The sequence below is a fragment of the Natator depressus genome, chromosome 18 (assembly GCF_965152275.1).
Source record: "Natator depressus isolate rNatDep1 chromosome 18, rNatDep2.hap1, whole genome shotgun sequence".
In the NCBI taxonomy this organism is placed as follows: domain Eukaryota; kingdom Metazoa; phylum Chordata; order Testudines; family Cheloniidae; genus Natator; species Natator depressus.
Window position 1 is genome coordinate 4,977,645 of NC_134251.1, and position 25,389 is coordinate 5,003,033.

Here is a 25,389-nt window from a genome sequence, read left to right on the forward strand (position 1 = left end):
GCTTGTGTAGCGACTGGCCAGTGTCCCTTCTGCGACAACTGATGGACAGCTTCGTCTGCGTGCTCACGGGCTGAGGAGTCAGCAATCAGTGCATAGCGCTAACCAAGTCCTCAAATTGTCCTAGAAGTGGGCTTGATTTTCCAAGGAGTGTAGACGCTCAAGCCAAGGCCTTCCCAGTAACCGGGCTGATAATCAGTCCCCTTCAGCTTGGTCAGTGGGATATGACTGTGGTCATGGCAGAAATAGGAGCCAACACTTATTTAGGAACCCACAAAATTTGTCACGATTGCAGGAACTATCGAGTTGCGTGCACTGAAAAGCCATAGGAAGGAATTGATTATGGGGAACACACTGGCTCGAATGACACTCGCTCTCTGTTGCTGAGGGCGATGCAGAAGTGGGGCGCTCTGCACAGGGAGGGGCAGAGCTGTACGGGGGACTCACCCTTCTCTGTGAGCGGGCGTTCCCAGCTGGCACTGAGAAGGTGCGGAAACCTCCACTCCATTCGGCCAATCCATGTGCAGCGGGATAGGAGTTGTGTTGTGGAGAAGGAAGCATTACAGTCATACGGGGGTGCGGGAGCAGCCCAGCCCAGCTCAGCTCTGCTCTGTGCAGACACCCCTCCACGGGGTCAGGACTCCCGGGAAAGATTCAGAAGCTATCGTGAGAGATGGAGCCCCGGAGCTGGTGGGCATAGGCAGAGCAAGAACCCCTGAGTGAAATCGTCTGCCGCACAAGTGCAGCAGCCCCTTGATTTCCTCCCCGGCCTAGCACGGTGCCCTACACAATGCAGTCCGATCCTGCTCCCACGGCTAGCCTTCCACTGACTTGCGTGGCAGGAGGGGCAGACCTGGGACCCATCAAAACCAGCAGGAAGCAAGGCCAAGGGCAGGTGGGAGTCACTCTGAAGCCATAAAGAACCCAGCTAGCCGGGTGGGGCGGGGGGAGCCCGCGGGAGTCACGAAGCCAGAGGGAGGGTGGTGTGTACTGGTTAAGGATATCGGCACCGTCCGGGGCCCTTTCTGATCCACACAGTGTGTGAGCAGACCGCTTCCCCTCCCCTTCCTGCTGGACCCCTGGCCTGTCACAGGCAGATGGCATGCATGCCTCATCCTCCCCAGGGCTGGGAACGTGGGCTCTTCTCCTGATATCCTGCAGCCTGGACTGAGTCCTCAACTCCAGTGATGCCAGCGGGGTGTCGGACTGCCCCTCCTCCGTGCATTGTTATTGCTGACAAGGACCCCACTCCTATGGTCTGAGCTGTGGGGCTGGCCACGCACATCCCACTGCAGGGTCAGGCCTGGGCCCGATGGTTACTGGGGTACGGGGAGTACTGCTGCATGGGCGTGAGGCCAGAGCCATGGGCGTCGTTCTGTACTTGGTGTTTTCAAGGGCCCGTGCAGAGAAATTATACTGCCCCCGGCTGCCTGCTCCCTGCTACCCCAGAGCGAACACTAACACTGCCAGTGCAGTAGTGCACTGCCACACCATGCCCTTGGCTTTCCTTGTTCCCTGAGGGCGCGCGCGCGTGTGTGTGTGGGGTGGGGGGGATCCCATTCCAGATCAGTCATCGTTCATTCCCTTTCGCTATCAATCACTCTCTCCCTCTTGGAAGTTAAGTGGATCCCTGAGCAAAGTATCCCAAGTATCCTGTCGCCCCGGTTCACAATGCAGTGTGCCGTTCTGTGCTGACTGGTCGGCTGCGGGGATTGGGTTTCAGTTTGTTCCGCTGGCCCCAGGCCAGACAAAGCAAAGCCGGGTGTTGTCGTGAAGGGCAAGCAGCTGCCTTTGGGTTTGCAAGACCCTCTTAGCTCTGACTGGTGAAAATATTATATTAGGCCCCAGTAAAGAGCAGGAGGCAGATAGGGGGCCTTTCAACTGCAGGGAGGATAAATACATCTGCAGGAAAGCTCCTTAGCCAGGCCCAGATGGATTCCTCATTAGCTACCCCTCCTGGGCAGGAGTTCGTGGCTGTGCACAGGCTGGCCTGGAGCACGTGTTCCCCTGTTTTGATGAGGGATTTTGTGCCACATCAGCATATCCGTGCGTCTGTACATCGTGGAGCTTGCCACGCTGCGGGAGATCCCAGTGCTCTGCTGAGAGGGAAGTGCCTGAGCTGGGCCAAGGGACGTCACTCAGCTCCGCTCATCACAGTGGGAAAGGAACCAGGAATGAGCCCCGTCTGTCGCTGGGGAACTCCACCACGTTTATGGGGATGGCCCAGTGTGTTGGGGTGCCAGGCCCTGGGGATTCCCAGGACATCCTTTTGGGTCTCAGGGGACAGCCCACCCTGCCCAGTCTATGTCTGTGCTCAGGGCTCAGGCCTGCATTCTTGTAGCTGTTTTTCTTCGGTCACTTGCAGCGTTGCCGACTCTTGCCATTTTAATATGAGTCTCATGATATTTGGTGCATCTCTTAAAGCCCCAGCTCCTGGAGTCCTGGCACTCCGAGGAAGCCTTGCCTTTCATTTATTTTTTTTTAAAGGAAGTTCCCAGCCCTGCTAACTGTGGAGAAAAGCTTGAAAACGTCCCCCCTCCCCCCCCCCCCCCCGAATCAGAAAGCAAGTAACGAGAACCCCAGACGTATTGTTTCAAAGATCTCCTGAGCTCTAAGCTGATCTCGTGACGTCGGTGGCCATGATAGCGAGCGCTGGGTGTTGGCAGCATGGCACAGGCGGGGCCAAGGGCAGCTTTGGACTTGCCCCTTCTGGGAACGGTGGCGTCCCTCTCCCCACACACCTGCACCCCTTCCTGAGTGTAACAGCTCCCGTTAACCTGCTCCTGATTGGAATATGCTCAGGCCCACCAAAGGCCAAACTGCACTATGTCAGGGCAAAGCATGGCAGTGTGGGGTCGTTGCTCCCTTGGACAGGGCCTTGCTGAGGAGGGAGCATCACTGCAAGGCCGTTCCAGTACAATTCAGAGCCAGCCTTTGAGCCCAGTTCGTCTGCACCGAGGTCTTGGTGTTGGGCACGGGAGCTGTCTGCACTGCTGGGAGGGCATCCTAGAACTGGCCTGACAGATGCAGCTCATCGGCTACGTGCCCTCGTGCAGTGAGGTGCTGTAGGTCAAGTTTAGATTAATTTTGCTGCCTGCAACTCTTGGGCAATACACCTTTATGAGCTTTATGCTCCAAGGGCTGAGTTACCATCGATTGCAGTTGAGAGCTTTGATATCTTAAAAAGGGGCATTTAATTATATAGGCAATTACTTACCATCCAGCACCAACCCAGGAGGGAGTCCCTTCCAGTGTCCATGCAGAGGTCTATTCAGTCAGTAACGCTGAAGTGGGAGAAACTTTGGTTTATTCCCTACCCTGAGAAATAACTAGAGAAGCAGAACGAGGAAGAGGCTGCAGCGAGGAGGGGAGGGAGGGGAAGAAGGGATTAGAGATGTGAGAGGAGAAATAAAAGGGTGAACTCCAGCTGTTTGGTGCACTTTGCATCTGGACGCGAGTGCTTGTGAATGAGAAGTGTTTGTCACAACTGGTGAGAAACACAGGGCCAGATCCTCAATGTTTGTGAACTAGGCCATAGTGCGCACACACGCTCTGATGATCCTCTTCCCCCCCCTTGCCAATGACCCTTAATTTTGACCTTTAGCATCCCCTACTAGTCCTGTCCTGCCTTCTCCTCCAAGCTCTGCCAATGACCCTCAATCCTCAACCAGCCAGCTGGGGAGAAGCGAGTCCCAAGCTCTTTTCACTTGTGACTTAAGTAGCAAGAGGCTAGTGTGCAAAACAAGGTGCCCCCCCTGAGGGTATCAACACGGGTGTGATTTTCACATGGTCCAGAGTAGGTTCTGGACCAGCTGGCGGCTGTGTACCGACGGTGCTGACCTGCGACTAACCGAGCACAGGCTTGTGTGGCAGAGAGGCTGTAATGCTGTGGAAGTCCTTACAGGCCAGCCCCGTCAGCAATGGGCAGAAAGTTGCTCAGTGAAAGCATCTTCAAAGTGAAAAGGACAGGCACTTACCGTAACAGTGCCATGGGGAGCTGTGCGGTTTATGGTGGAAAGGAGTCCAGAGTTGTGTCTGCGAGTTCTGAACAGCTGCAGATTTATTTATAATGCTGGGTGTAGTGTGTGAGTCTGCAGATAAACACACGGGAGGGAATAACGCAAACAACAACATTGATAACAGGCTTCTTCTACTAGAGGATCTCACTGAGCTGCAGCTATCGCCAGCCACCAGCGATGGGCCAGCAGCCAGAGACCCACTCCCTCCTGCTCCCTGCGGGCCCGCTTTGTACCCGGCATTGGCAGAGCACTGCTACGGTCAGGATGCAGGTCTGGGCTCTGCATGAGGCAGGCGCTTCCGGGCCTGCCAGGGCATTGCGACGCATCCAGCACCCACCATGGCATTCAGGTGGCGTCAAAGATACTGAGCTGCCACTGTGCTGTGGGCCTTCCGTGAGCTCCCTTGTTCTTCTGGGACCCGTGTGACAGCAGCTGCCAGTTAGCAGGTGCCAGGCTGCTGCCGCCACATGAGGCTTTGGGGAAGGGTGAGCAAAGCAGCCAGTCTCGCTCCTGGGTGGGTAGAACTCTACCCGATCAGCCCCTCTGCTGAGGCAGCCAGTCGTCTGCATCGACACTGCCCGTCCTCCATACACTGTGCAAATAACCGGAGTTCACTCATCTAGCCCCTCAAACCAGCTGACAAAGCCAGGCCATGGCAGAGATTGAGACCCAGGGAAGGGACGAGACTGGCCCAAAGCACTCAGCAAAGCAATGGCAGAGCTGGCACCCTTATTTGCTGCTCTAGCCGCTAGACCTACCACCTCCCTTGGTTTGAGGCCCTTTCCTCTGGGGATCTCAAAGCACTTGACAACAGTTAGGTCTTGCACTCCCTTGGGAGGCAGGGGAAGATGCTGAAAATCTCACAGCAACTGAGGGGCAGAGCTAGGACTAGAATCCAGGAGTCCTGAATCTGGTCTGTCTCTGGGCACCACTTGGCTTTCCTCCCGGCTGTTCTGACCAGGCGTTAAGCCGGTGTTCCAGATACGGCCTCTCCTTCGTCCCCATCCCCGCGTGGCCGTCTCATTCCCACTCAGGGCCTCTTGGAGCCACTAGCAGCTCACCAGCTGTGCAGGCTGGGGAGGGGAGTGTGCTGGGTGGCAGGCAGTGCTGCTGGCCAGGAGCGCTGGGCTGGGCTGCAGGAGGCCATGGGCCTTCGCTGTGGATGGCATGCAGCGGCACATTGGGTGTGGGGCTCTCTGGCACAGTGCCCATGGAGTTGGCAGTCAGCCTATGCCCAGGAGGCAATGGTGTGGCATTAGCAAGGATTGATGGCTGGGGACAGTGGGGGATGGGAATGTTTGCTGTTGTCTTGCGAGTTCGAATCCTGCTGAGGGTAGGAGTGATTGCCGGTTGTTTGCGGCTGCTCAGCGGTCCCCTTGAGAAAGGAGCTGAGATCTCAGTCCAATTCCCATGAGCCGCTAGCGCCATGACACACACACCCAGCTTCCCCAGATCAGTGGTCTGAAGGGGCATAACCCCATGTGCTTCAGGGGGTGAGCAACCACTGACTAGCTGAGCTCGGGAGGAAGCATCCTCTGGATCAGGCCACTGCCTGGTACAGGTTGCTGGGCTCATCGGCTGCTGGTCTGATCTCATCTGGCAATTCCTGCCTTCAGAACCGTCCTCAAGTCACCTTTAAAACCTTGTCGTTGGCAGCTGTGGTGTTTGACCTCTGTCCAGTGGAGCGAAGAGCAGCAAGCCCCAAGGAGCGTGAGAGGCCAGAGCAAGCAATGCTGGGTTTAGTGGGGTCCATGTGGATTCTTTTCAGATAACCTCTGGTTCCTTGCTGGTGCTTGCTGTGTCTGCACAACATCTAGCACAGTGGGGCCGCTCGGCACGACTACGGTGTGAGCTAGAGAGAGAGCTGGGGGCAGCAGCCTGGCAGCAAGACCCTGGGGGAAGTGTGCCTTGCCTGGCGAGAGAGGAGGGGCTGCTCCTGTCTGAGCCCTGCTTCCTCCCTCGGCCTTACCTTTTGCCATTGTTTCCTGCCAGCGCTCCATAGGTCCTGGTCCAGAGTCGGGGAGGGGGGAGCCCCCCACCAGGGTTAAAGAATCACAGTTTTAAACGTTAATTTATAGGACTGAGCCCAGGTCCCCCGAGCAGGAGTGTGTAGGGGCAGGCAGCCTGACCTGGCCTCCTCATGGCAAGCCAGGCAGAGCATGGTGAAGACCTCAGGGCTGCCAGCGGCTCCTCAGGACCTGACAGGTCGGGTCTGGTCAGGCCACAGAACTGCTGTGCTGATCCCACCATGGGCTGGGCAGGGGGCCATCTTGGTTTTGGGGTGGGAGTCTGGCATCAGCCTGAATCTGGGAGTGAGCATGGGTCAGCAGGAAGGTGGGAGCCCCAGTGGGGCTGGGGTGTTTACAGGAGCCCATTCAGGGTCGCTGTGGGTAAGGGTCCATGTCAGTAGGATGGGTAGTGTACCCAGCTCTGTGCGCTGGTCAGATGTTTTGCATCCCTGCTGCAGGATGGCTTGTGAAGATGCAAAAACATGCAGCCTTTCTGTGGTTTGGGGGCAGAAAAACTCAAAGGGAGGGGCAGGAGCCCTGCATGCTGTAGCTTATCGGGAGACATACTGCCCTGCAAGCCCTTATCTCAGCTCTGCGACTGAGTGCTGTTAACGGGGCTGTGGCTTGCCAGCCTCTCTCATGCATTAGAGTCACACTCGTAACTGTCGTTCACCCATTCCACAGAGCAGGTAACTGAGACCTTACCCAAGATCACTCCAGACAGAGCTGGAAGTTCTCATGTAATAGAGCCATGTCTCCTCCACTTTGCCATTGTCTTTTAGGAGGAGAACGTCAAATAAGGTGCTTGTGTAGCCCACCTGACCCTGGTGGTGGTCTGTGTTACCAGATAGACTATATTGTATTGACTCAGGTACTGCTTCCTTGCTAAGAAGGTGGGTTCTTCAGCTCACGTTGAAAACGCTCAGGCATTTATGCCCTCAGGTTGGTTCCCCGACTGTGATGGTTCGCTGGGGTGCAACCTGGAACTGGGGTACTGGTGAGTCCTCTGTCTTACCAGCGTGGGCTCCCTCTCACACTGTGACATTGTGGCAAGCTGCAGACCCCTCCAGGTACTGCACTTACACAGCCACCCACAGGCAGGGATACACCCAACTGAGTTACATGAATGCTTTCGCCAGCCACCCATGAGCCAACAATATAGAAACTTCAGTCAATTCTCTCCAGCCTTGCATTCCAGAACTGTACCGTCTCGCCCTGGTCAGAAGCCTGACCAGTGTAAGTTTGTAACCTAGTCTGCCCCTCACTCAGTGTGGAGAGGACAATGCACCAGCTCTTGTTTCTGAGCAGATTCCCCAAGCATTGCAAACAAAACCCACTGTTTTAGGTAGAATATGAAACAGGTTTATTAACTACAGAAAGATAGATTTTAAGCGATTATAAGTAGCAAGCTTACAGATCGAAGTTGGTCACCTAAGAAATAAAAGTAAAATCTCAATCTGAGTTCTATAACTATCCAGGATTTGAATCCAGCAGTATCTCACCCTGATGGTATAGCTCCTTCATACACAGGCTGGGATTCCTCTTTTCAGCCTGGAACCACCTCCCCCATTCAAAGTCTTTGTTCTCCAGATAGGTTTCCAGGTGTCGAGTTGTGAGGAGAATGAGGACAAGCGACGATGTCACTTGCCCCTTTTATAGCTTCTTCCAGTTTGCTGAAAAGATCCTTTGCTATGAGGTGAGTCAAGCAGTCTCCATTGTCATTGTGCTCTCTCTGAGAGGTCTCCATTGTACACAGTTCCTGGGGTAGTCCTTGTGAGTGTAGATTCCCCTTAATGGGCCATCAACACATCTCACTCCTCCACTGTTGCTCCTGAAAGGTTGGTTGTGGGTGTTTCCAACCTTACAACACATTTCAGTAACATACACATAGCAAAACTTTATAACTTCCCATCCAAAGACAGCACACACAATCCAACAGGGTATTAATGTTCAATAGATCAAGATGTTTAAAATGATACCTCACAAGGTATACTTTGTACAAAACATATTATAATTAAATCACCCTGGTGAGTGGGGGGGGTGCCTGGCTGTTGCTTTGGGGTACAGGGTGTCACACCCACATGCCCCAAACAGGTGTGGTGTTATATTCATTAGACCACAATCTGCTCCCACAGCGAGGAACAGAGCCCAGGAATCCTGATGTCTAATATTGCACCTTGGCTCACAAGTCACCGTGTAACCTGCTGGCCGTGTGTTTGTTGCAGCTCCAGTTGGGGCCAGGCTTCATATATGACAGCAGCATGTAATCCTCCCCCCCCCCGCCCCCGCCCTTTCCTGTTATTTGCTCCTGTAGGCAAAATGAAAGAGCTCTGTACTGTAGCCTTCACGGACGTGGGGTCAGACACTGCCACTGGCCAATGCAGGAGTGCAACAAATATGCAACAGCCTGTAGTTATTTAGGGTTGCAGATGAGTGCTGGGTTGCACAATAGTTTGTTATTGGAGAGTTGTCTAAAGCACTTGGCTACTGATGCAGATCTTTTTACAGAGAAGAGCATTACCACTGTGGCACAGAGAGAAATCTGCCCCCTTCGCAAACAGATTACGGAGCAGGCTGGGAGTGTGGCTTTGTGGCAGAGTCTTTCCCGTTCAGAGATAATTAGCTCCGGGCTCAGCCTGGCAAGCCCATACCCAGCTCCACAGCAGACAGGCGCAGAGCATGGGGGAGTGGACTTGCTAGGCAGGATGGACAGTTTTCTGGTGCAGGTAGAGGATTATTAATAGATTCAGACTTTCCAGGACAAGGGGGACCTCTAGGACCATCTAATCCATTCTGCTGCCTAGCACAGGCCAGGCAACCTTGCCCAGGGCTTTCTGCATCCAGCCCAGAACTGCTTTCTCTTTGAGAGAGACGTCCATTTGCGATTTAAACTCTTCGAGTGCTCGGGGATCCATCATCTCTCTGGGTAAATCTCGGCACTGGTTAGTTACTCTCCCTGTAAAAAACTGGGTCTGCCTTCCAATTGGAAGTTTGCCACTTTCAACGTCGAGACGTTGCCTCTTGTTCTGCCTTTCCCTGCTAGGTTGCAGAGCCCTCTGCTCTCAGATACTTGATCTCTGGGCAGGTACTTACAGACAGTGATAAGTCACCTCTTAACCTCCTATTTGATAAGTTTACTCTGCCCCCGTGCAGCAGTAAGACCTGTCCAATTTAAATAAGAACAGACCCTGAGGGACATTCAGGGTGGCTGGCTGGGGAGATGGGGTGGGGACAGGTTACACTTTTTCAAACCTTCAGCGTTTTGTTGGTCACTAGTTTAGACTCCATGCCAGCATTTCAAGAAGAGACTGTGAAAACAGGGCCCACTGTGCCTTTAACTAGCTTGGTGCCTGGTATGTGGAGCGTCCTCTCTGGAGCAATCTGGCCATGCTAGCCTCTCACCAAGGATCCCGTCGTCGATCTGATGTGGAACCCGGGAGGGAGGCAGAGCTAAGCCCTTTGCAGCCTAGGGATGCATGAATGGATTGCAAATCGCTCCTGATTCCATTTGCTGGAAATCAGAGAATTAACACCGTTACTGGGTTTGGAAGGAAACAATGCGTAAGGAAAGAGTTGAGCGTGCTGCCCTGGAGTGCTCAGATGAGTGAAACTGATCCGGGGAGTGGAGTAGGAATGTACGACAGGCTGTACACCTCACTACAGAGCTGTGGACGGCAAGAAACAGAAGAGTGAGTGCTCACTGATCTCAGGTAGGGAATGCCTTCCAGACAGTGCTCAGCAAGAGCAAGGCAACAAACGGGAAAATCAGAGGCTTGGAGCCAACTAGTTATTTATGGTTCCATTTTTGATTCACGTGCCAGAGAGGAGAATGGGAGAGCAGCATTTCAGCCAGTAAACAGCCTCCCTCAAGGTTGCCTTCCCGAGCTGTTGATTGGTCTGATATTCTGCTGTTGCAATGGAAAGCTCGGATTGCCTAGCAAGGAGGTAATGCTTCCAAAGAGTTCTTCCTTGGTCCTCTAGGGCCAGTGTCTTCCCAGTGAGGTGTTTGACTTGATACCGCATGACACTTTGATTAAAAAACTACAAAGATATAATGTTAACATGGCACACAATGGATTAAAAACTGGCTGATAGGTCTCCAAATGTAACCGTGAACAGGGAATCGTCATCAAGCAGATGTGTTACCAGTGGGGCCCGGCGGGGGTCGGTTCTTGACCCTGCACTATTAACATTTTTATCAGTGACCTGAAAGAAGACATAAAATCATCCCTGGTAAAGTGTGCAGGTAACACAAAACTTGGGAGAATGGTAAATAATAAAGAAGACAAGTCACTGCTACAGAGCGATCTGGATCTCTTGATAAACTGGGCACAAGCAAACTGTACATTTTAATATGGCTAAATGTAAGCGTGTACATCTAGGGACAAAGAGTGTAGCCCACAGTTACAGGACGGGGGACTCTATCCTAGGAAGCCATGACTCTGAAAAAGATTTGGGGAGTTATGGGGGATAATCAGCTGAACACGAGCTCCTGGTGTGACGCTGTGGCCAAAAGAGCGAATGGGATTCTGGGATGCATAAATAGGGGAATCTCGAGTGGGGGGGAGAGATTATTTCACCTCTGGATTTGGCCCAGGTGGAATCCTGTGTCCAGTTCTGGTGCCCGCAATGCTAGAAAGAGGTTGATAAATTGGAGAAGGTTCAGAGAAGAGCCATGACAATGATTAAAGGATTAGAAAACCTGCCGGATAGAGAGAGACTCAAGGAGCTCCATCTATTTAATACATGGACGATTAAGTGGGGTCACAGTTCTTGGGCTCCTGACGGGTGCATCCTACTGTAGGGACACCAAAAAATCCTTAGGACACTTCCATCTGCCTCAGTAGGGATATCGAATATGCACTTGAGTTATAGTTCCTTGCCCATGTATAAACTCCCATGCCCCGACTCCCTTTAGTGTGGAGCTGTGCTACCTGGCCAGTAGACCAGGGTCCTTTTCCCCCTGTAGGCCCGGCAGTGGGGATCTGGTAAATGGCCTTTCTGAGGGCAGTTCCCCGAAGACATTCAGGAGACTCCTTTTGGAGCTGTAGAGCCATCAACTGCTCTCTCCAAGAGCTGCCAGGCAGCTGCCGGGAACTTCCTCCTTTTCAGCCCTTATTCCACCCCAACATGATTGACAGGGCCAGAGGGGCGGGACCAGCCTTGCCCACACCCCTTCATCACTGGTTTGGGGTTTATAAATCCCATCACAAAGGGGTGACTTGATTACTGTCGGTAAGTATCTACACTGGGAACAAATATTTAATAATGGGGGGCTTGTCTAAACTATCGCTTAAGTTGATGTAACGTACATCACTCGGGTGTGAAAAAACCACCCCCGAGCGACGCAAGTTACATTGACTCAGAGTGCTGTCCACACTGCGCTGTCGGTGGGAGATGATCCCCCGCTGACACAGCTTCTGCCTCTCGTTGCAGTGGAGTAATTGCACCAATGGGCGAGTGCTCTCCCGTTGGCATAGCACGCCCTCACCAGATGTGCTGCCATGGCACATCTGCATTGATACAGCTGTGCCGATGTTGTGCGGTAGCGTAGACTAGCCCAGGCTCTTCGTACTAACAGAGAAAGGTCGAGGAAGTTGAAGCTAGGCAAGTTCCGACTGGAAATAAGGTCTACATTTTGAACAGTGAAACTTTGGAACAGTTTACCAAGGGATGTGGTGGAGTCTCCATTGCTGACAATTTTTAAATCTAGAGTGGATGTTTTCCTCACCGATCTGCTCTAGGAATGATTGTGGGGCAGGTCTCTGGCCAGCGTTCTACAGGAGGTCAGACTAAGATGATCACAATGGTCCTGTCTGGCCTTGGAACCTCTGAGTAGCTGGGGGGTTAAATAAAGAGCGTTGGAGATGTCCAGAGGACAGGTGCTGGGGAGGATGCAGTGGCTGGTGTTAATGAGACAGTGCACCCTTGTGGCTGTGTTTGTGTAAGCCTCTGACTTTTTTCACCTTTTTGCTGCACATGGTGAGACCCTCTGACCACCTTCCCCCTTCTCCTCATGCTGGGTGCTAAAAGCAGAGAGGAATCCCATTGTTGGTGTTTGCTGCAGGGTGCTTTGATTCTTCACCTGCCAGGATCAAGCAGTAGGAGGCAGCATCTCTGGGATGCCTCCCAGGGATGCTGGATTGTGGTTCCCATGTGATTGGCTCAGACTCTGCGATGAAATCAGTGCCATCTGCTGAGGCTGTAGAGTGGCAGCCTGCGATCTAGAACATGTAGAGAGTCATCCAACCGGGAGCTGACAGTGGGTGAAATAACAATTGATCGGTATCTCTGGTACAAGGCTGCTGCATTTCCATGTGCAGCCACCCATGAGTCAGATGATGGCCTGAAATCACCGGTAGAGCAGGACAGAGATGTCAGCCATATGGCTGCTGCTAGCATAGTTTCAACCTTAGTGTAGATAGGGCTGCTGAGGTAGACTCGCTCTGACTAGCTGGACATGTTTTTAATTTCCTGCCCCCTTCCCCATCTATCCTGTCATGTCGCCTCCGCTCTCGGTTTTTAAGCTTTCGTTTGCTAGCCAGACCAGGGAAGGGACTAGGTACTTGTGATGCTGAATGGGCAGCTGTGGAGGGAGGAGGAGTTGTGTTCTGCAAATATGGATATTATCAACGTGACTAGAGCTGAACAAAAAGTGACTCCAAAGGCCACGGTGCTAATGAATGCTGGGGGCTCTCTGTTGAGTGTCTGCCCTTCCTCTTTGCTGTGTCTAGGCAGTGCAAGCAGGAAAGGCAATGTGCCAGTTTCCAAGCAGAATAAGTTTCCCATTATAGCCAGTAAAACCAGCAGATCAAATAAACGTGTTAGTCTCTAAGGTGCCACAAATCTTCCTTTTCTTTTTATGGGGGAGCTAGCGAGAGGGGTTGCATGGGGCTAAGGGAGTGAGGCTGGGGAGGTAGGTTGAGCAGTAGGACAGGGGAGTGCAGGCTCACTCCTACTCCAGCTCTTCGCTGCCTGGGCTTTGAGCTGGCTGTGGTGTGAAGGAGGCAATCTCTGTCAGTGTCCTTTGGCAAAAGTCACATAATGTGTCTCCTTTTTAATATAAAACTTGCTGGTATTGGGAATTCAGACCCTGGTCCAGCACCGTTCCAAAGCACTTGCAAAACTTCAAGCACGTGCTAAAGTGCTTTGCTGGATGGGGGCCTTAGTCTGGAGATGCGTGGGCCTAAAGTCTGAAGGGTCACTTCCCAGCCCTTTCGGAGCTGGAGGGAGTGGAGGAAAGGAGAGATCCCAGGCCGTGTTTCATGTGTAACTGCATCCAGCTCCTAAACTCCTCAACAGCTTAACTTCGAGCGTCCCTGAAAATGCACTCTTCACCGTGCGTGTGCGCTGTACATTAGCGCTGATGCACATTACTCAGACCTAAGAAAGGGATCTTATCCCTGCTATAACCGCAAACCTCAGTGCAGCCTTAGCCATAGACTCTCCGTCACACACTGTCACATGGGACAGTCTGGGATGCTCTCATTAGGGGTCAGGAGGTATTTTCATCCAAAGCCTGTTTTCAGGCAATTAGAGGTTCTGCAGACAAGTCCCCTTTGGGCAGCCATTTTAGAGAAGGCTGTGCACTAGTTAAGATACAGTCTGTCGTGGAAGCATCAGACTTTCCCTGAACCCAGCCCTCCAAGCGGGCTTTGAAGTTGGAGGAAATTTGTTTAGAAATAATGTAATTAAAATATTTTTTCCAATACATTTTAGCATAAAAGTTGAGCACAACACAGAAAGATACAGAAAGCACAGAGGCCAAGAGCAAACACAGCTACTCATATCCATGCTAAGGAGAGGACTCCTCCGAAGAAGAAATTGTTAGTACTGTCTCATCAGGAACCCGTCTCATCGTGGGTTTTAAGTCCTGCTTATACGCTGGGGTGACTAGATGCAGTTACGTTGCCAGTATTGTAAGGTATCTGGTTAATGCGTATAATACAGCGGTCTGCTAATAACACAGAGGGCTGCTAGCGCTCCCCTACAAAAGGTATTAAGGAGAAATAGACAAGAACAAAACTTGAAGCATAAAATTATATTGTGTGTGGGGCATAGGCCCTGCGTTTTACTTTTCCCCACGGGGGAACGTCCGAGTCCCCGCCCCCGAGGCCCAACACTTGCCCCATCTCTTCCTGCCCCCACTCCGCCCCCTCCTTGAGGCCCCCGCTCGTTGCTCTCCGCCCCTCCCCAAGTCGCCAGGCAGCTGTGCCTATGGTATGTGGCGTGCTTGTCTGGTAACACTTCCAGAGGCAAATGGCAGCAGCATGGTATCTGGATCCCCCAGGGCAGACCAGTTAGCCTAGCTGTCCCTTATTGAGCTCTGTGGGTCTGGGCCCTCGCTGTGTCTCCCCCACTCACCCTCCCTGGGCCTGACTGCATGTATCATTGGGAGGCTGCCTGGAGGGAGCGTGCGTAATTCCACGCTGCTAACCCGGAGCGGAGGGAGGGAGCATCTCTCCAGTTGGGGCCCCACCAGGGCCACAGCCTCAGATGCCTCTGTCTTCCCTGCCAGGACCACTGCATCGGAAGGTGCCCAGCACACCTGGCAGTGTTTACGCTGCCAGCCCGTCCCCTGCTTTTGCCTTTGGGGCTCACCTGTCCCATGTTGTGCGTTGTGTGCGGGTTAACAGAACCCGTGCTGTGTGGTTCCATCGCACAGGCTTCCAAGCGTACCTGAACCTAGCCTATTCCTAAACACAAAGAAGCAAAAATCAAAGGGATTCTGTGTTTAAAAATAAATAAATCCCTGAAAGAAAGGCTGAGATGGTAAAAACCCTATGACCCGTGTCACCCCCCAGCAGCCCCAAATCCAGCCCTCCCTGCCGTTGCCATGCTTGGCCCTTTGCAGTGGATGGGGGTGGGGGGCCCAGGCATGGGACTTACCTTGCATGCACGCAACTCTGTGTGGTAGAGTGCAGGGTGTGGGAGAACCTGGAGTGGGATGTGGGGGTCTTCAGTTTCCCAGCTTCCCCACTCTGCAGCTGGGGGCGGGGGAGGGGGCACTGTGGAGGCTCCAGTGTATGCTGCAGCATCCCCACCCCATGTCCCACTGAGAGCGCTTGGTGTGGCTGTTTTTAACATGGGCAAAGCAACAAAATTTTCCTAATTTTGTTCAGAGGAACGGCTGGACCATTTTATCTGAAACCTCCCAGAACACCTCAGGCTGAGGCAGACACCTGGCAAGGAACGTTTCAGACTGAATGGTTAAATGTTGGCAAAGTTATAAGAAATTGAAAGAAGGATCTTATAATGGAAAGTATCTGGCAGCCTTAACGGTCATCATTGCTACCTGCACTGTCTGTAAAAACTTGGTCTATTTTTTTTCTCAGTCCTGATGGGCTGAAACATCATCTGACCTAAAGCCTTTGGGCCCAGATTGCCTGGAAAATCAGCCTTAATGTTAGTTTAAAGTTTAATGTTGTTTAAATCCTTAAATCAGGGTTTTTCCCTGTGCAATACAATGTGCTTTTTGGCAGTGCTGCTGACTATTATTCTTACTGTGCAAAGTGGTGGGAAAAAGTCATGTTCTTTTACATTTAAGCAGCTCTCTAAGCAGAGGTTAGCAGAGAAGCCTCTAGTACCGCTTGCTGGGCTGCAGCTCCTGCACTGCCGTTTCCGAGCTGCCGCCACGTAGTCCATGAGGATTAGATATTTTTGAAGGGGAAACCCGCCCCTTGAGGAGCAGATTTCACCTGGGGATGGTGTGAAACGGTGGGGCTGCAGCCCCCTTCTCCATACAGATTGTGGGTGAAGCAAGGCTGGCAGGGCCATGCTCAGAGGTGGACCAATGGCAGGGCCCTCCAAGGCTGAGCCTGAGCACCAAGACGGCTCAGGTACCTGCCGCTGCTTGTGCACACACGGCACTTGGGGACAGGTGCTGACCCCCAGTGCAGAATGGAGGTGTTCCTCTACGCAGAGGGGCAGGGTTGGCAGCACAATAACACTGCTGAACCCCGCTACTTCAGCACTGCCTGCATGCATGGAGTTTAGCTCCTGTTTGGGGCAAGGCAGACCAGGGAAGGGGTGGGGCAGGGGCCGTTCTAGCCTTAGGTAGACTAAACAGCTGCCTAAAGCTGCAGATTTGGCCCGGCTGCCCCTCGTCATGACAGAGAGCGGCTAGGCCAAATCTCTGTGGCATTGTGACCCTGTGTGCCAGGTCACAATACCACTCACTCAAATTTGGCCTGGCCACCCCTCCATCATGACTAGCTGCCCTAGGCCTAGGAGGAGGGGTGCAGCACACTGAAGTTTTGTCTACCACTCCAGATTGTCTTGAGTGGCCTCTGTCTTCCACTCTGTGGATCAGCCCATTATCAGCCTGAGGGAGGGACTGCAGAACAGCTCCTCCATGCCACTGGAGAATTTCTCCCCAGCCCATGGTCCTGAGGGAGATCCCCAGTGCACGAGCTGAGCTGGGGCTGGACCTGGCGCCAGGCAAAGGGCAGGCTCTCTGTGGATCAGGCCCTACGTGAGCGTGGGCCCTCCTCCTTGCTGAGAGCTAGTGGAAATTCCAGCTCTGGCGGAAGCCCTAGGCTCTGGAGTGGGTCATCAGTGGTATGTGAAGAGACAAGATGCTAACCTGGGGCGGACGCTGCTCGCTGCCCAGGATCATAGCTGGTTTCTGCACCAATCTGCTTGTTAAGGCCTCTGCCCTGAGCCGTGACTGGAGGCCTTCCTGGGGTGTGTGAATGGCTCTCCTGGTCTGGATCCTGCTGTGCTGCTCACTCGAACCTGCCTACTGAGGTTGCCTCCTGGTTCTCTCCCCTTGACGGCTCTCTTTTGTAATCTTCCCGCAGAAACGCTAATGGACTCCACCACGGCGACGGCAGAGCTGGGCTGGACAGTGCATCCTCCCTCAGGGGTGAGTTCTCTGTTGTTCTCGGGATTGAAGGGAACAGTGGTGTAGGACCCAGATTGGGGCAGATTAGCAATCCTAGATGGTACTGTTTACTAAAAGAGATTCACTGAAACAGGGCCAAAACCAAAACAAGCAGATGGCAAAAACGTTCCCCCCCAAATTCCTGAATTCTGAGATTTTGAAAATGTTTGATATGGGGTAAGATTTTAAAAAGCATCTGCGTGATTAGGAGCTGAATTCTCATTGGCTGTCAATTGGACTGAAACGCCTAAGGGGCTAAATCCCTTTTGAAAACGGCGGTCAGGTGCTTTTGAAGCTGTAGCCCACTCTCCGTAGTCGCTGAAATGCTCAGAGGGGGGTGGGAGATTCAGCAAATGCTTCATCACAAAATTTCCCAGAACTTTTTTTTTTAATTGTCAAAATGTGAGAAATGTCAGTTGTTCGGGTTGGAAAAAGGCGTGGCCAGGAACACTGAACCCAAACACACCCGCTGCAGGCCCAGGGCCTGGCATGAATTGGTGAGAATGGCAAGTGAAACTGGCCTGGCTTCTCTGGCTGGTCGGGAAGCAGCCAGAGCTAGACAGCTCAGCTCCTGCCAAGTAGCTGCAGAAGGCGTGGCAGAGGGGTCCTGCCTTTCCCCTCTCCATAAGGGATCATGGCATCTCCTCCTGGCAATAAGTGCTGCAGTCTTAGGGAATTAGCACCAAGGAAGCCAGTCACTGTGGGCCAGATCTGACAGTGGTGACGCCCTGTCTGCTCGCAGCAATGGGAGCTTGCTGGAGGAAGTACTGAGTAACACCCAGTAAGGGCCTGGGCACTTGGGTCTCTAAGTGGCGCACACGTCCAAGGAAGTTCAGTGAGGTAATTTGGACTCTCCCTACACTCCACTCCAACCAGACTACTCTCACGGTGAACCAGATCCTGGGGGCCTTACTCAGACAAACTCCATCCGACTTCCAGGGGTGTATGACTCCAGACTCAGCCCTGGCCTGGAGGTTGTGAAGGACACCAGAGAAGCGCTGGGTCTGTTCTGTGCTCTCCCATAACACAAAGATCCATTTGAAGAAATGAAGAGAAACACGGCGGCGCAGGTGGGCCTGCAGGGTTTGAGCACCGTGTTCCCTTGTCCCTGCCTGGCAGCTGGGAGCAGCCCATGTTCACTGCAGATGACTCTCTGGGGCTGGGGCGAGGTGTTGTCAGTGGAGGGCCCTGGATTCTGGGCTTTGCTGACTGAGCCCAGTTTGGTGACTGTGTGCGCGTTGAGAGACTCTATTCCGTCGGGTCTGTGGGGCTGAGCTGGCAGGCTCCAGGAGAAGTATGACAGGCACACGGAGGCCAGGGTGTGTCTGCATGGCAAGTGCAGAAGCTGTGCACCCGCCCCAGGGCTCACCCCAAAGCCATGGTGACAGAGACACCACGCCGGCGTACACATCCCTCGGCCATTTCCCCTTGCCTGGGGGAGGAGGAATTTCCTGTCCCGCAGCAGCAAACTACAAGACCCCCATGTTGGCAGTTGGCTCAGCTGTGACGGCAGAGCACTTTGGAGGAGAGCTCCGACTAAGGCTCTCATTCCCACCTGCTCCTGTGTCCTCACACCCAAGCATTGTAAGGGGAGTTCTTACTACCCTGACTGGCACCTGGTGCCAGTGCTGTGGGATCTGAGCTGGACCGAAAGCCGCAATTCGAACCATTTGGCTCAGTGCAGGAAGTGCAGAGGCATATGACAGGCAGTCAGGGAAGCACTGGATGGTGACTCGGGAGAAGATCCAGATCTGAGATGTTGTTACTTAACCACCCCAGTTCCTGGGGCTGTGCTGAAGGCCAGAAACCCTGCCACACCCAGACTGAATTCCCCTGCTGTAGTGCGGAAGGTCTTGGCGCTGACAGGAGGCAGTATGCTGGTGTGGTTAAAGCATGGGGTGCAAGGTGGGCCGATGTGGGGTCCATCTGCAGCGCCGTTGCCCAGCATCCACTGCAGTCTCCCACCTGCCTTGGGCACTGACAGGGCTCTCTTAGGTGTTAGACCGGAGCCCTGACACGCCTTACTCTTCCTCTTCCCCTCCCAGCTCAGGGTGCGGGGGGATCTGCTCTAGAGCCAGGGGCCTGGCCTGCAGCCACAGCTGGGGCATTGCCAGGCCACTCGAGGAGCCTCACTAGGGATTCTTTCTGAAGGCGCAGACAACCCGCACTCTGGGCTCTCCAGCCCCGTGTCCCTGCTCCCCCACAGCTCTGGGATCACCAGGGACTGGAGACGGCCTGGGGAACACCAGAGGCACAGAGAGCTTGGCGGACCCCAGAGATGCAGGCGGCTTGGCTTCCCGTTGGCCTCAATTGCCCTGACCTGCTTTGCCCTAACCTGACATGTTCGATCACAGGGGACCGGGCCAATACACACCCAGCATGTGTGAGGGGATGGGGACCGGGCCAATACACTCTCCTGCAGAACCCACCTGTATTTGTTGTGATTTTTCGGTTGCTTTTCTGTGCTACTTGCCCCTGTAATTTGGTGCCACTGCCTTTGTAAGACACCGGGACAGTTTTCTTCCGGATGATAATGCTGGAAGAGCCGTATTTCATGCAGGGCAGGGAAGTTCCCGTCAATAGATTTTGTGACTGAATGTTCATTTGCTTCTTCTTTATCCCTCCTGGCCACTCAGCATTGCTAACAGCCAGTGACTGAAATGTGTGGCAAAACCTGCTGCAGTTTTCCACTGCAATATAGATGATAGTGAGAAATAAAATCTGTGGAAGCAGATTTATGGACAGTGCAAATGAGGAAAATTGGAACTATGTGAGGATCATGTGGCTGCCTTTATGTGAGTGCCTCCACTGGGTATTTAGCCTAAATGTGCGCGGCGCAATCTCAGTGCCTAGCACTGTAGGGCCTGAGTGTCTCTCGTGAGGCTTTTCACAGCCTGAAGGGCCAGGGCCGTCGGGCAGGTGTGCTCTGGCAGCTCTCGGAGAGTTAGCATTGAATTTCTGCTGGCGGCAAGTGGTGGAGGGGTTCGCTCTGGGAATGATGAGAGCTCTGGCTAGTGCCTTGTGCTGGGTAAGGCAGTCCTGTTTTCAGGGAGGGCGTCTTCCCAACACATCAGGTTTCACGTCCATGGGAAACTGTTTGTTTGACTTCTCAGTGAGCAGGCTTATGGATACGCCATTCCAGCTGCCTGGGATTTTGTCACTAGTGCCTACTAGATTCCCCCTCTTGCTGCACTCCAAGCTGTAGCTCACGAAAGCTTATGCTCAAATAAATTTTTTAGTCTCTAAGGTGCCACAAGTCCTCCTTTTCTTTCTCCAAGCGGAGTGTGCCGCTCGGCGTTTCCAAAGACGCTCACTGCCTCATGCTGCTCCCCGCTTGCAGCAGGAACCTGGCAACCCTGGACCCCGCTGCTTCCTGCGGCTACAATCCGTGGTGCTGGTTCCTGCCTGTGCCATGGGAAAGACGCTGGCTTTAGGTGTTGTGGGTGGGGTGGGGCCACCGCTGGATGCTGCACCCTATCTGGCCTGGACAAAGCCATGGGAGGAGCTCTGCTTTCTTGGGACGGCTCAGTTGATGGCTAAGCCTCCTCCCAGCCAGTGTCCCTCTCACATCTGTGCACACCACAAATGAACAACTCGTGTGCCTGCCCCAGCCCCGGCCTGCTGGGTAGCCATGCGTTCCTGCTCCAGGGTGTGCTCAGCGCCACCTGTGCCGAAGGGAGACGTCCCCAAATGTTGACCGGTTTCTCCCCTGAGAAGGAGCCTTCAGGCCCCTGCAAGGATCCGGGAGCCAGGGGCAGCAGAGGGGCAAAGGGCTTTCTTTAGCAAGCACATGGATTTGGGGCGTGTCCATTCACTCTGTGGCAAGGAGACCCGTGTCTTTCGCTTGCCTTCCACCTGGGCTCCATTGATGGCATGTTCAGCAGCAGCCTGGATATTCAGCACTGGGGTGGAGTTTTGCCACATCCAAGGCAAAGAGAACCTTTCTTTTGCCCTCTCTCTGGACGTACTGGGCTCTGTGGAGGGGAGGGAGCCCCACGCACAGACTAGGGAACATTGTTTGCGGGGCTCCGCTTTGTCAAATCAGTGCCTTTCCCAGAGCTGAAAGCCAGGCCTCCACTGCAGCATTGGTTCCACATTGGGAACCAGAGGCTGGAGAGAGCTTGGAGAACAACAGGTGCCAGGGGTTGGAAAACAAACCCTGCCAGGTGTGGAAGGCTCAGGGGACTGGGCAGGGTCAGTCTGGAGAGGAGGCAGCTAAGGGAGATGTAATAATGGCCTTTAGATCTGCCAGGAGACCTTGTGCAGCAGACAGGCTCAGCTATTGCCGTTAGTCACCAGGGATGGTGCCACAGCATGTGGATGAGCCTGCCACAGGGAAAGCCCAGGGAAATAGCAGGGGAAACATCCCAAATATGACTGCATAGGGAGACCCTGGTGTCCTCTCCACCACCAAGTCCCAGTCCCTAGGGGAGCTTTAGAAAGCATGCCATCAGCCCTGCACCCAGGCCCTGAGCAATGGATCAGTCACTAGGAGCCCAGATGTATTTCCTGGGTGTTACCTGGGTCCTGGCTCTCCTCTCTCAGCCCCTGGAGTGAGTTAGGAGGTGCTGAGGTGCTCGTCAAGCCAGCCAGCTCTGCTGGCTGTTGGGGTCAGAGTTTCAGCAGCCAGCCTCTCCCCTTGAGAACATCCAACCTGCTGGGCGCAGAAGGTCTTGACTATCTGCCCCAGTGGGCTTGAAAACTGGGGACAAAGAACATCCAGGAACTGTTTTCCTGTGCGTCAGTGTAGCGTGTTGCCCAGACTGACCTGAGGGGCTGTGGAAAGAGGCCCCGCTTGACAAAGCCCTGGCTGGGATGATTTAGTTGGGGATTGGGCCTGCTTTGAGCAGGGGGTTGGTCTAGATGACCTCCTGAGGTCTCTTCCAGCCCTAATCTTCTATGATTCTGTGTTACAGCCACATTTTTCTCTCTGGACCATGCAAGGCTCAGTGCTGGGTTGGGGCAGCGTCCTCTACAACACAGCATCCTTCCCATCTCGGGGTGGGGACAGGAGGCAGAGTTACGGATGAGGTTATTCACCAGGCCCCCAGGACAGACAGGGAGATGCAGAGCTGAGACGGCATTTTACTTGGAGAAGAAATATGGAAACACACAGTACATTTCGGAGACATCTGTCTCCATCATAAAGGAGCATTGAAAGGCACAAATACACTGAAGTCAATGGGAGTTTTGCCATTCACTGCAGTGAAGCCAGGATTTCACCCCTGGAGTCTGACCGTCAGTTGTACCTGTGTGATGGTGAAACAGTCATTCACTCCCTTTGCCCAGCTGTAAGTGACGGCTCAGGGTGGAAGTGATGGAGACTCTGGCCCTTCATGGTTTTCTTTGCAATTTACTTTTTAAAATATCAAGTATCCTTTCCCCTGTGACAGTGGAATGAGCCAGGAGGTGAGAGCCCTTCTAACAGAGGCCCAGGCTGTGCTAGACACATGTAGGTACTTTAATGACCCTTGAAGAGTCTCCTCTGCCAATCAGTGCATGTATCTCCCGCTAACACGAGTGGAAACCAAGTAACCACCCGGGAGAAGAGAGCCCCTAGCCGGTGTGGTGGCTTTGTCCTGTCCCAGCAGCGGCAGCGTAGCCTGAGTGCACCACGTATCCTTTGGCTGCTCCCTCCCCAGCTCCCTCCTTCATTGCATCAGCCATTCCCAGCACCTGGCTGCGCGGCTCATTAGATGAGCATGAAGCATTTGAGGCGTTTGCCCTGGCTCAGGGAGCACGGAGACTGGGAGGGACCCAGTGTACGCTGGCATTGGACTCTGGGGTGGCTGCACCTAGCCAGAGCCCTAGTGTAGATACAATTGACCCTGGTGCAGCGCAGTTTGTACCGATGCAGCTGACCCCACATTGAAATGGGATTCTCCTCTGCCTCCAGGCAGCCTGAGTCTTTGTCTATCAGGGGGTGGGGAGAGGCAGAGATGTGCCCCCACCGGGCATGTAAACGGGCGTAAGCCGACTGCCGGTGAATGTAAATGCAATGCAGCCCAGTGACTCTTTGTGTCCCATCCATAGTGGGAAGAGGTGAGCGGATATGACGAGAACATGAACACGATCAGGACGTACCAGGTGTGCAACGTCTTTGAGTCCAATCAGAACAACTGGCTGCGGACCAAGTACATACGGAGGAGAGGAGCTCACCGCATCCACGTGGAGATGAAATTCTCCGTCCGGGACTGCAGCAGCATCCCAAACGTTCCTGGCTCCTGCAAGGAGACCTTCAATCTCTACTACTTTGAATCTGACTTTGACTCGGCCACCAAGACCTTTCCCAACTGGATGGAGAACCCCTGGGCAAAGGTGGACACCATCGCGGCTGATGAGAGCTTCTCCCAGGTGGACCTGGGTGGCCGCGTGATGAAGATCAACACCGAGGTGCGCAGCTTTGGGCCGGTCTCCAAGAATGGATTCTATCTCGCATTCCAGGACTATGGGGGCTGCATGTCCTTAATTGCTGTCCGGGTCTTCTACCGCAAGTGCCCCCGAGTGATCCAGAACGGCGCTGTGTTTCAGGAGACACTCTCTGGAGCAGAGAGCACTTCACTGGTGGCGGCCAGAGGGTCGTGCATTACCAACGCAGAGGAGGTCGATGTCCCCATCAAGCTGTACTGCAATGGGGACGGGGAGTGGCTGGTGCCCATTGGACGGTGCATGTGCAAAGCTGGCTATGAATCGGTGGAGAACGGGACCATCTGCAGAGGTAACCATTTTTCGTTGCTTTTGTTAGGTTGCTGTGTCCTTAGCATGGGAACCTGTGATTGCGCCGGGCCAGGGCACGTAGGCCACAGCCCCCTGGCTCTTGAAGGTGCCTCATCATGCTGCTTCTCCTGCAGGCAGAGGGAGGTTGGCTGCCACAGATTCGTTCACATGCTGTTAGCAAACCTACCCTGCGCAGTGGCTTTGTCCTGCCTCTGCGGTGGCAGCAAGTCTGAGTGCACCACGTATCCTTTGGCTGCTCCCTCCCCAGCTCCCTCCTTCATTGCATCAGCCATTCCCAGCACCTGCCTGCCGGGCAGTGGCTCTTTGGCAAACTGTTGGTGACTGGGATTTGTAGGCGATATTGTAGGCCCTGCTTCCTGGTACTGGAGGTGGGTGGGAGAACCTGGGTTGCTCAGGGTGAGGAATTAGGATTTGTAGCTTTAATCTGCAGCTCTGTCAACCTGACAGTGTCCTCCGCAGCCAGGGAGGGGAACAATAGGAGAACAGCCCAAACAAAGGCCCAAGGGAGCACACACTCTGCCTAGAGCAACAGATGGGCCTCGCTGTGAGGGCTGAAGCAGTGTGTGTGTGCGACTGGTCACTTCCCCTTTGTTCTTCCTATGGGGAGCTTTCCCTGCTCTTGCTTGCACTGGGCAGCACGATCCAGTCCCTTCCATTCATTCTGCAGGCTCTTCATGATCTCTGTGAGAGCTGGCCATTGGTTCTAAACATGCATCTGGCTGGCTGATCTCCATACACCTCTCTGTCGTTGTCTGGTTTCCCATCACTATGGTCCCTGTTCATAGCCTGCTTGGACTGCCTGTCCTTGTGCCTGGGGGCACCATGAACGCATGCTCCTTCTAGCTAAGCTTCTGCTCACACCTGTGCGCTCCTGTCTTTCTGAGCACGCCTGCCCATTTGTGCCTGAGTCGGGTGCCCGCGGGTGTGTACGGTGGCCAGGCTTGCACTCCCGAGCCATTTGAGGGACACGCACACACAGACATGGCGTGTTCCATGTTCAGTGCCTGCGCCATGCATGCTGATCTCCCAGACAATCTGCTGTGCTTCACCTGGGAAAATGCCAAGTGGAAGGCTCGCCCTCGACTGGCTAGGGGGTCCTGGCATTGCCTGATTACAGTACCTGTGAGTCATGCAACTCAAGGATGCCAGTAGCTCTTAGCATTGCAGGGCTGGATTACGCTAGCCAATCAGAACAGGTGGCGAAAGGATGGGTGGCCAGAGTCCCTCCCTGCAGCAGCAGGGTCTGAAGGGGAGTCCATTCTTAGGGAGAATTGTGATCCAAAGGGATTATGTTTAGACTGTAACAGGACATCCAGACTATGGAGCAGTGTCTAACAGAGGTACTGCTAGGAGTGGCTGCAATCTGGTCCCTTACTGTGGCGGGGAGGGGAGAGCAGCAGGAGAGGGTCACCCAGGAATGAATAACTTTCACTTGCTCCCCCCGTAATTCCTTCTGGCCTTCCAGCCTCCTCCCCCAGTTCCACTGCTCTCTTTCCCCCCCCATGTCTTCAGGTCCGCTCACACTCCTGGTGCCAGCTCCCATCTTAGCTGCTGCTTCTTGGAGATAAAGTTTCCCTTGCAATTGCCTGGAGACTCAGGGGAATCACACATTCCTCAGCAGATAGGCAGGCCCTGGGTGAACCAGCAAGGTACAAGCACAGTAGAGACCACCAGGACTAGGGCCTCCTGCAGGCACAGAAAGTCAAGGTCTGCCAGTCCCACTCACTGCTCAGAGGAGAAC

At 53.8% G+C, this 25,389-nt stretch overlaps 1 protein-coding gene across 6 annotated transcripts in view; it reads left to right on the plus strand.

The window, feature by feature from the left end:
* The window catches only part of EPHB2 (EPH receptor B2), a 270,415-nt gene that overhangs the window by 74,898 nt on the left and 170,128 nt on the right, over positions 1-25,389 (plus strand). For all 6 annotated transcript variants that reach the window (XM_074975421.1, XM_074975422.1, XM_074975416.1 and 3 more), the window contains 2 exons: positions 16,828-16,892; positions 22,944-23,628. In XM_074975421.1, coding sequence (XP_074831522.1) covers positions 16,828-16,892; positions 22,944-23,628 — 750 coding nt within the window. The remainder of the gene's footprint in view (positions 1-16,827; positions 16,893-22,943; positions 23,629-25,389) is intronic.